General features: G+C 38.2%; 2 protein-coding genes across 5 annotated transcripts in view; one reads left to right on the top strand and one right to left on the bottom strand.

Annotated features, from left to right (window-relative positions):
* LOC139531679 (probable ubiquitin-conjugating enzyme E2 W-B) overlaps positions 1-8,558 on the top strand; it is a 49,111-nt gene extending 40,553 nt beyond the window's left edge. For all 3 annotated transcript variants that reach the window (XM_071328349.1, XM_071328350.1, XM_071328351.1), the window contains exons 5-6: positions 7,818-7,893; positions 8,313-8,558. In XM_071328349.1, coding sequence (XP_071184450.1) covers positions 7,818-7,893; positions 8,313-8,326 — 90 coding nt within the window. In that variant the 3' untranslated portion in view covers positions 8,327-8,558. The remainder of the gene's footprint in view (positions 1-7,817; positions 7,894-8,312) is intronic.
* Positions 1-11,872, bottom strand: part of sgk3 (serum/glucocorticoid regulated kinase family member 3) — a 1,016,194-nt gene that overhangs the window by 510,978 nt on the left and 493,344 nt on the right. The gene's annotated exons all lie outside the window — the stretch shown is intronic.

Below are 11,872 nucleotides of genomic sequence, written 5' to 3'. Positions count from 1 at the left end.
CCTAGCATTCCTCTTGGCTAGCCTACTGTAGTCATGTCAATATGCTAGCTAGTGGCTCCTAGCATACCTCTTGGCTAGCCTACTGTAGTCATGTCAATATGCTAGCTAGTGGCTACTAGCATTCCTCTTGGCTAGCCTACTGTAGACATGTCAATATGCTAGCTAGTGGCTACTAGCAATCCTCTTGGCTAGCCTACTGTAGACATGTCAATATGCTAGCTAGTGGCTCCTAGCATTCCTCTTGGCTAGCCTACTGTAGACATGTCAATATGCTAGCTAGTATGCTAGCTAGTGGCTCCTAGCATACCTCTTGGCTAGTCTACTGTAGTCATGTCAATATGCTAGCTAGTGGCTACTAGCATTCCTCTTGGCTAGCCTACTGTAGACATGTCAATATGCTAGCTAGTGGCTACTAGCAATCCTCTTGGCTAGCCTACTGTAGACATGTCAATATGCTAGCTAGTGGCTCCTAGCATTCCTCTTGGCTAGCCTACTGTAGACATGTCAATATGCTAGCTAGTGGCTCCTAGCATTCCTCTTGGCTAGCCTACTGTAGACATGTCAATATGCTAGCTAGTGGCTCCTAGCATTCCTCTTGGCTAGCCTACTGTAGACATGTCAATATGCTAGCTAGTGGCTCCTAGCATTCCTCTTGGCTAGCCTACTGTAGACATGTCAATATGCTAGCTAGTAGCTCCTAGCATTCCTACCATTACTAGCTGAATATAGAGAGAGAACTACCATTACTAGCTGAATATAGAGAGAGAACTACCATTACTAGCTGAATATAGAGAGAGAACTACCATTACTAGCTGAATATAGAGAGAGAACTACCATTACTAGCTGAATATAGAGAGAGAACTACCATTACTAGCTGAATATAGAGAGAGAACTACCATTACTAGCTGAATATAGAGAGAGAGAACTACCATTACTAGCTGAATATAGAGAGAACTACCATTACTAGCTGAATATAGAGAGAGAGAACTACCATTACTAGCTGAATATAGAGAGAGAGAACTACCATTACTAGCTGAATATAGAGAGAGAACTACCATTACTAGCTGAATATAGAGAGAGAACTACCATTACTAGCTGAATATAGAGAGAACTACCATTACTAGCTGAATATAGAGAGAGAACTACCATTACTAGCTGAATATAGAGAGAGAACTACCATTACTAGCTGAATATAGAGAGAGAACTACCATTACTAGCTGAATATAGAGAGAGAGACTACCATTACTAGCTGAATATAGAGAGAGAACTACCATTACTAGCTGAATATAGAGAGAGAACTACCATTACTAGCTGAATATGAGAGAGAACTACCATTACTAGCTGAATATAGAGAGAACTACCATTACTAGCTGAATATAGAGAGAACTACCATTACTAGCTGAATATAGAGAGAGAACTACCATTACTAGCTGAATATAGAGAGAGAACTACCATTACTAGCTGAATATAGAGAGAGAACTACCATTACTAGCTGAATATAGAGAGAGAACTACCATTACTAGCTGAATATAGAGAGAGAACTACCATTACTAGCTGAATATAGAGAGAACTACCATTACTAGCTGAATATAGAGAGAACTACCATTACTAGCTGAATATAGAGAGAGAACTACCATTACTAGCTGAATATAGAGAGAGAACTACCATTACTAGCTGAATATAGAGAGAGAACTACCATTACTAGCTGAATATAGAGAGAGAACTACCATTACTAGCTGAATATAGAGAGAACTACCATTACTAGCTGAATATAGAGAGAACTACCATTACTAGCTGAATATAGAGAGAGAACTACCATTACTAGCTGAATGTAGAGAGAGAACTACCATTACTAGCTGAATATAGAGAGAACTACCATTACTAGCTGAATATAGAGAGAACTACCATTACTAGCTGAATATAGAGAGAGAACTACCATTACTAGCTGAATATAGAGAGAGAACTACCATTACTAGCTGAATATAGAGAGAGAACTACCATTACTAGCTGAATATAGAGAGAGAGAGAACTACCATTACTAGCTGAATATAGAGAGAGAGAACTACCATTACTAGCTGAATATAGAGAGAGAGAACTACCATTACTAGCTGAATATAGAGAGAACTACCATTACTAGCTGAATATAGAGAGAACTACCATTACTAGCTGAATATAGAGAGAACTACCATTACTAGCTGAATATAGAGAGAGAGAACTACCATTACTAGCTGAATATAGAGAGAACTACCATTACTAGCTGAATATAGAGAGAACTACCATTACTAGCTGAATATAGAGAGAGAACTACCATTACTAGCTGAATATAGAGAGAGAGAACTACCATTACTAGCTGAATATAGAGAGAGAACTACCATTACTAGCTGAATATAGAGAGAACTACCATTACTAGCTGAATATAGAGAGAGAGAACTACCATTACTAGCTGAATATAGAGAGAGAGAACTACCATTACTAGCTGAATATAGAGAGAACTACCATTACTAGCTGAATATAGAGAGAACTACCATTACTAGCTGAATATAGAGAGAGAGAACTACCATTACTAGCTGAATATAGAGAGAGAACTACCATTACTAGCTGAATATAGAGAGAACTACCATTACTAGCTGAATATAGAGAGAGAACTACCATTACTAGCTGAATATAGAGAGAACTACCATTACTAGCTGAATATAGAGAGAGAACTACCATTACTAGCTGAATATAGAGAGAGAACTACCATTACTAGCTGAATATAGAGAGAACTACCATTACTAGCTGAATATAGAGAGAGAACTACCATTACTAGCTGAATATAGAGAGAGAGAACTACCATTACTAGCTGAATATAGAGAGAAAGAACTACCATTACTAGCTGAATATAGAGAGAGAACTACCATTACTAGCTGAATATAGAGAGAACTACCATTACTAGCTGAATATAGAGAGAGAACTACCATTACTAGCTGAATATAGAGAGAGAACTACCATTACTAGCTGAATATAGAGAGAACTACCATTACTAGCTGAATATAGAGAGAGAACTACCATTACTAGCTGAATATAGAGAGAGAACTACCATTACTAGCTGAATATAGAGAGAGAACTACCATTACTAGCTGAATATAGAGAGAGAACTACCATTACTAGCTGAATATAGAGAGAACTACCATTACTAGCTGAATATAGAGAGAACTACCATTACTAGCTGAATATAGAGAGAGAACTACCATTACTAGCTGAATATAGAGAGAACTACCATTACTAGCTGAATATAGAAGAGAACTACCATTACTAGCTGAATATAGAGAGAGAACTACCATTACTAGCTGAATATAGAGAGAACTACCATTACTAGCTGAATATAGAGAGAGAACTACCATTACTAGCTGAATATAGAGAGAGAACTACCATTACTAGCTGAATATAGAGAGAGAACTACCATTACTAGCTGAATATAGAGAGAGAACTACCATTACTAGCTGAATATAGAGAGAGAACTACCATTACTAGCTGAATATAGAGAGAGAACTACCATTACTAGCTGAATATAGAGAGAACTACCATTACTAGCTGAATATAGAGAGAACTACCATTACTAGCTGAATATAGAGAGAACTACCATTACTAGCTGAATATAGAGAGAACTACCATTACTAGCTGAATATAGAGAGAGAACTACCATTACTAGCTGAATATAGAGAGAGAACTACCATTACTAGCTGAATATAGAGAGAGAACTACCATTACTAGCTGAATATAGAGAGAACTACCATTACTAGCTGAATATAGAGAGAACTACCATTACTAGCTGAATATAGAGAGAACTACCATTACTAGCTGAATATAGAGAGAACTACCATTACTAGCTGAATATAGAGAGAGAACTACCATTACTAGCTGAATATAGAGAGAGAACTACCATTACTAGCTGAATATAGAGAGAGAACTACCATTACTAGCTGAATATAGAGAGAACTACCATTACTAGCTGAATATAGAGAGAGAACTACCATTACTAGCTGAATATAGAGAGAACTACCATTACTAGCTGAATATAGAGAGAACTACCATTACTAGCTGAATATAGAGAGAACTACCATTACTAGCTGAATATAGAGAGAGAACTACCATTACTAGCTGAATATAGAGAGAGAACTACCATTACTAGCTGACTATAGAGAGAGAACTACCATTACTAGCTGAATATAGAGAGAGAGAACTACCATTACTAGCTGAATATAGAGAGAGAGAACTACCATTACTAGCTGAATATAGAGAGAGAGAACTACCATTACTAGCTGAATATAGAGAGAACTACCATTACTAGCTGAATATAGAGAGAACTACCATTACTAGCTGAATATAGAGAGAACTACCATTACTAGCTGAATATAGAGAGAGAGAGAACTACCATTACTAGCTGAATATAGAGAGAACTACCATTACTAGCTGAATATAGAGAGAACTACCATTACTAGCTGAATATAGAGAGAGAGAACTACCATTACTAGCTGAATATAGAGAGAGAACTACCATTACTAGCTGAATATAGAGAGAACTACCATTACTAGCTGAATATAGAGAGAACTACCATTACTAGCTGAATATAGAGAGAGAGAACTACCATTACTAGCTGAATATATAGAGAACTACCATTACTAGCTGAATATAGAGAGAACTACCATTACTAGCTGAATATAGAGAGAGAGAACTACCATTACTAGCTGAATATAGAGAGAGAACTACCATTACTAGCTGAATATAGAGAGAACTACCATTACTAGCTGAATATAGAGAGAACTACCATTACTAGCTGAATATAGAGAGAACTACCATTACTAGCTGAATATAGAGAGAGAACTACCATTACTAGCTGAATATAGAGAGAACTACCATTACTAGCTGAATATAGAGAGAACTACCATTACTAGCTGAATATAGAGAGAGAACTACCATTACTAGCTGAATATAGAGAGAACTACCATTACTAGCTGAATATAGAGAGAGAACTACCATTACTAGCTGAATATAGAGAGAGAACTACCATTACTAGCTGAATATAGAGAGAACTACCATTACTAGCTGAATATAGAGAGAGAACTACCATTACTAGCTGAATATAGAGAGAACTACCATTACTAGCTGAATATGAGAGAGAACTACCATTACTAGCTGAATATAGAGAGAGAACTACCATTACTAGCTGAATATAGAGAGAACTACCATTACTAGCTGAATATAGAGAGAGAACTACCATTACTAGCTGAATATAGAGAGAACTACCATTACTAGCTGAATATAGAGAGAGAGAACTACCATTACTAGCTGAATATAGAGAGAACTACCATTACTAGCTGAATATAGAGAGAACTACCATTACTAGCTGAATATAGAGAGAACTACCATTACTAGCTGAATATAGAGAGAACTACCATTACTAGCTGAATATAGAGAGAACTACCATTACTAGCTGAATATAGAGAGAGAACTACCATTACTAGCTGAATATAGAGAGAACTACCATTACTAGCTGAATATAGAGAGAACTACCATTACTAGCTGAATATAGAGAGAACTACCATTACTAGCTGAATATAGAGAGAGAACTACCATTACTAGCTGAATATAGAGAGAACTACCATTACTAGCTGAATATAGAGAGAGAGAACTACCATTACTAGCTGAATATAGAGAGAACTACCATTACTAGCTGAATATAGAGAGAGAACTACCATTACTAGCTGAATATAGAGAGAACTACCATTACTAGCTGAATATAGAGAGAACTACCATTACTAGCTGAATATAGAGAGAACTACCATTACTAGCTGAATATAGAGAGAACTACCATTACTAGCTGAATATAGAGAGAACTACCATTACTAGCTGAATATAGAGAGAGAACTACCATTACTAGCTGAATATAGAGAGAACTACCATTACTAGCTGAATATAGAGAGAACTACCATTACTAGCTGAATATAGAGAGAACTACCATTACTAGCTGAATATAGAGAGAACTACCATTACTAGCTGAATATAGAGAGAACTACCATTACTAGCTGAATATAGAGAGAACTACCATTACTAGCTGAATATAGAGAGAACTACCATTACTAGCTGAATATAGAGAGAGAACTACCATTACTAGCTGAATATAGAGAGAACTACCATTACTAGCTGAATATAGAGAGAACTACCATTACTAGCTGAATATAGAGAGAACTACCATTACTAGCTGAATATAGAGAGAACTACCATTACTAGCTGAATATAGAGAGAACTACCATTACTAGCTGAATATAGAGAGAGAACTACCATTACTAGCTGAATATAGAGAGAGAACTACCATTACTAGCTGAATATAGAGAGAGAACTACCATTACTAGCTGAATATAGAGAGAACTACCATTACTAGCTGAATATAGAGAGAACTACCATTACTAGCTGAATATAGAGAGAGAACTACCATTACTAGCTGAATATAGAGAGAACTACCATTACTAGCTGAATATAGAGAGAACTACCATTACTAGCTGAATATAGAGAGAACTACCATTACTAGCTGAATATAGAGAGAACTACCATTACTAGCTGAATATAGAGAGAACTACCATTACTAGCTGAATATAGAGAGAGAACTACCATTACTAGCTGAATATAGAGAGAGAACTACCATTACTAGCTGAATATAGAGAGAACTACCATTACTAGCTGAATATAGAGAGAGAACTACCATTACTAGCTGAATATAGAGAGAACTACCATTACTAGCTGAATATAGAGAGAACTACCATTACTAGCTGAATATAGAGAGAGAACTACCATTACTAGCTGAATATAGAGAGAGAGAACTACCATTACTAGCTGAATATAGAGAGAGAGAACTACCATTACTAGCTGAATATAGAGAGAGAGAACTACCATTACTAGCTGAATATAGAGAGAACTACCATTACTAGCTGAATATAGAGAGAGAACTACCATTACTAGCTGAATATAGAGAGAACTACCATTACTAGCTGAATATAGAGAGAGAACTACCATTACTAGCTGAATATAGAGAGAGAGAACTACCATTACTAGCTGAATATATAGAGAGAACTACCATTACTAGCTGAATATAGAGAGAGAACTACCATTACTAGCTGAATATAGAGAGAGAGAACTACCATTACTAGCTGAATATAGAGAGAACTACCATTACTAGCTGAATATAGAGAGAGAACTACCATTACTAGCTGAATATAGAGAGAACTACCATTACTAGCTGAATATAGAGAGAACTACCATTACTAGCTGAATATAGAGAGAGAACTACCATTACTAGCTGAATATAGAGAGAACTACCATTACTAGCTGAATATAGAGAGAGAACTACCATTACTAGCTGAATATAGAGAGAGAACTACCATTACTAGCTGAATATAGAGAGAGAGAACTACCATTACTAGCTGAATATAGAGAGAACTACCATTACTAGCTGAATATAGAGAACTTCCAGCTGTTACCACATCTGCTGTTCACTGTCTGAACTCACTAGAGCCCCCTGCTGTCGCTAAACAGGCATCACAGCCGCTGTTCACTGTCTGAACTCACTGTCTGAAAATAATCCTACATTTCATCTAGGTACAGATCTAGGATCTAGCTTCCCCTTTCGCCAATCCTAACCTTAACCATTTGTGAGGGAAATGCAGAACTAACCCCAGATCAGTTCTAATTGACCCTACTCTGAATGATGTTGCCGTGTCTATGCCGTGTGTATACCAGCGCTTGTCTGATGGTGACGGTTGTCTCTCTCTGTTTCTCTGCAGAGACGGCCTCCCGATAACTCCTTTTACGTAAGAACATGTAACAAAAACCCAAAGAAAACAAAATGGTGGTATCACGGTGAGTAGTTTTGGGGTTACGTCCTCCTATTTTATGCAACTCGGCAAATCAGTTAAGAACAAATTCTTATTTACAATGACGACCTACCGGGGAAACGGTGGGTTAACTGCCTTGTTCAAGGGGCAGAATGACAGATTTTTACCTTGTCCAGCTCGAGGATTCGATCTGGCCCAACGCTCTAACCACTAGGCTACCTGCCGTCCCTGTAGCCAGGTATTAGATAAGCATGTGTAATATGTAAAGTGTTAAAACCATTCCATCCTCACTCAGACGTTGTTAGAATGGTTATCCCGTCTAGTTGATGGTAATGGGGAAGTACATCCAGACTAGATGATGGAATGAATCGGTACGTGAGCACGGGACACATCCATGTCGTCATGTCGGTGTATTCGATGCTGAACGTGTGTTTTCTTTCCCAGATGATACATGCTAATAAGCGCTGTAATAAGTTCCAGAAGAAAGAAGGCCTACTGAACCGCATAAAGCACTTTTGAATCATACAGTCACTGAACTCTGCCCCTTTTGACTGGAACAAATGGACACCATGACGCGCCGGAGACTCTGTTCGAACTGCATTTCCCAGAGGGCAGTTGGGTGCATGTTTTTAGCCGGTTGTAATATACAAAATAATAAGAATAATAAAGAAACGTTGTGTGTACCAACAATGGATTGTTTTTGCAAAATAAGGTCATTATGCAGCCAGCGAGAGAAATGGTTTCGTAGTGAGATTATTAGTGTTATTGTTTTAAAGATGATTCTTCGTTTCCTTTTGTGTTTATTTGGGTACATTTTTAAAAGGTTGTCATTATGTTCTGTGCAATACAACGGTGGATGCATGGTTGGGCCCTAACAAAGATATTTGGAAGGGGTCTGAGCATCTTAACCCCCCCCCCCCCAAGAAAATGCTTCATCTTTTCTTTTTGGACTGATATTCAATGCACTGTGACAATATGTAGAGCTACGACTACTCAATGTTATCATTCCAACGGGTCTACTGTAAAACCCACAACACCACTTCTCTGCAGCTGATAGAAGGGAGGGGTTTTCACAAGTTGCTGTAGAATGTCACTGTTTAATCAAGAGTAGTACTGTTCTCTTCCTCTCTGCCTTCCATCTTTCAAGGACAGACTTGATTTTCAGAAGTTGTTGTCTGGTCTATTTTGACTATAGCAGCGTTTCCCAAACTCGGTCCCGGGGGCCCCCCCCACTGTACGTTTTATTTTTTTTTGCCCCTAACACTACCACAAGTGATTCAAATCATCCAACTGATCATCAAGCTTTGATCATTTTGAATCAGCTGTGTAGTGTTAGGGGCAAAAACCAAAACGTGCCCCACTTGGGATCCTGAGGACCGAGTTTGGGAAACGCTGGACTAGAGTATTGGTACTGACCAGGTTGACCCAAGAATGATGGTTATAACTCTTTAGGCTGTGTTTACACTGGCAGACCAATTCTTTTTTCTTTCTTTTTTTTGGGCCACTAATTGATCTTTTGACCAATCGGATCAGATATTTTGCCACTAATTGGTCTTTTGACCAATCGGATCGGATATTTTGCCACTAATTGATCTTTTGACCAATCGGATCGGATATTTTGCCCGTAATTGGTCTTTTGACCAATCGGATCGGATATTTTGCCACTAATTGGTCTTTTGACCAATCGGATCGGATATTTTGCCACTAATTGGTCTTTTGACCAATCGTATCGGATATTTTGCCACTAATTGGTCTTTTGGCCAATCGGATCGGATATTTTGCCTGTGTAAATGCAGCTTTACTACGTACCTCTTTACAATAATATGGTATGAAGTCATGTACTGGTGTACGCAGGTCCATTCTGTAAAGCCCAGAGATGTAAGACAACAGTACATCCATGTAACGAATGTCTGTGTTGTCGTCCATTTTTATTTGTTTGATTTTAGTTTTTGTCTTTGATGAGATTTAGTTGCTTTTATCAACAAAAAATAAGAAAAGTATTTTACCATGTTTGTCTTGTTGTTGTTTTTGTTTTCCAGCTAGCTGACACTTTATTTTTAAAAGGGGAAGGATGTTTTGGTTTGTGCGTTTTTTAATGTCTTGTTTAATTTAAAAATCTCCTAGTGGTCGTAACAGTGAAATTAATAATGTGACTACCGTTAAGACGAGACTGATTTCCTGGTCATAGATTGACTCAGGTGCTTTTTCCCCCCCCGTTTTTTCTTTTCAAAACGAGAACACCTCTGGAGAAGAGAAAGGAAACAAATACTATAAGATATTTTGCAATTAACTATATTTTCACCAAAAGAGACTTATGTTGAGAAATCTATAACATGTCAAACTATTGTGTGTGTATAGCAAGTCTTGACGATGAAGTAAGGAATCGATTCATTTTCCTCATGTTGTAGCTGTGTGATTTTAATCGTAGCGTGTTTATTATTTTCCTCTTTAGTGTTTCTGATAAATAGTACACGACAGTCGGTTAGATTCAGGGTCGGGTCAATTCCATTTCAATTCCAGTCAATTCAGAAAGTAAACCAAATTTGGGAAAAAAAATCCACATTTTCCCCTCATTGAAACAGCATTGAATGGAATTGGGGAATTGGAATTAGAATTGTCATTTCAGTGTACTTCCTGAATTGAACCCCTTTTACCCGAGATGTAGTTTCTCATCGACACAACTACTGTTGGTCTGAAGGGTTGGCAGTTGAACTGTAGAGAAACACCCTGCTGTTTATCATCACTATCACACCTGGTTACAACACTCATAGGTTGCATTTATACAGGCAAGCCCAATTATCCACACAAGATCTGATTGGTCAAAATACCAATTAGTGGCAAAGGAGATGATCTGATTGGTCAAAATACCAGTTAGTGGCAAAGGATCTGATCTAATTGGTCAAAATACCATTTTAGTGGTAAAAGACCAGAACTGGTCTGCCTGTGTAAATGCACCTGCAGTGTAACTCTCTACCACAGGAAGTTGGTGGGAGGAGCTATAGGAGGCTGAGATGGATTAAATTAAAACAATATAATACACACCAACCGATGACCCTGTCCTCCTATAGTTGTTCCCAGCAGCCTCCACTGCTATGTACATAACACCTTATGTTATTATTGGTTACAATGGGAGGGAATCAGCTGCTGTGGCATCCTATTCCCCGTGTATTGCACTACTTTAGACCAGAGCCCTATGGAACCCTATTCCCTATATAGTGCACTACTTTAGACCAGAGCCCTATGGAACCCTATTCCCTATATAGTGCACTACTTTAGACCAGAGCCCTATGGAACCCTATTCCCTATATAGTGCACTACTTTAGACCAGAGCCCTATGGAACCCTATTCCCCGTGTAGTGCACTACTTTAGACCAGCAGAGCCCTATGGAACCCTATTCTCTATATAGTACACTACTTTTGACCAGAGCCCTATGGCACCCTATTCCCTAGTAGTACACTACTTTTGATCAGAACCCTATAGACCCTGGTCAAATGTAGTGCACTATGAAGGGATCAGGTCTGGGTGCCATGTTGTGGATTCAGCCTGTGTGTTGCAGCAGCTCTCTCGTCACTTCCTGACTTCCTGACTCTGTTCCTGTAGTTCTGTTCTGTTGTTTCCTGACTTCCTGACTCTGTTCCTGTAGTTCTGTTCTGTTGTTTCCTGACTTCCTGACTCTGTTCCTGTAGTTCTGTTCTGTTGTTTCCTGACTTCCTGACTCTGTTCCTGTAGTTCTGTTCTGTTGTTTCCTGACTTCCTGACTCTGTTCCTGTAGTTCTATTCTGTTGTTTCCTGACTTCCTGACTCTGTTCCTGTAGTTCTGTTCTGTTGTTTCCTGACTTCCTGACTCTGTTCCTGTAGTTCTGTTCTGTTGTTTCCTGACTTCCTGACTCTGTTCCTGTAGTTCTGTTCTGTCTCCTGTCGCCATTCGTTCAGAAATCCTTCCCATGCTGGCTTTGTAACTGTTTTATTTGCTTGTCCTTTCCTTTGGGTCTATAGAGGAGTT

This window comes from Salvelinus alpinus, chromosome 10, assembly GCF_045679555.1.
Source record: "Salvelinus alpinus chromosome 10, SLU_Salpinus.1, whole genome shotgun sequence".
Lineage (NCBI taxonomy): Eukaryota > Metazoa > Chordata > Actinopteri > Salmoniformes > Salmonidae > Salvelinus > Salvelinus alpinus.
The sequence above is the reverse complement of the archived record's forward strand: the minus strand, read 5'-3'. Positions and strand labels throughout refer to the sequence as shown.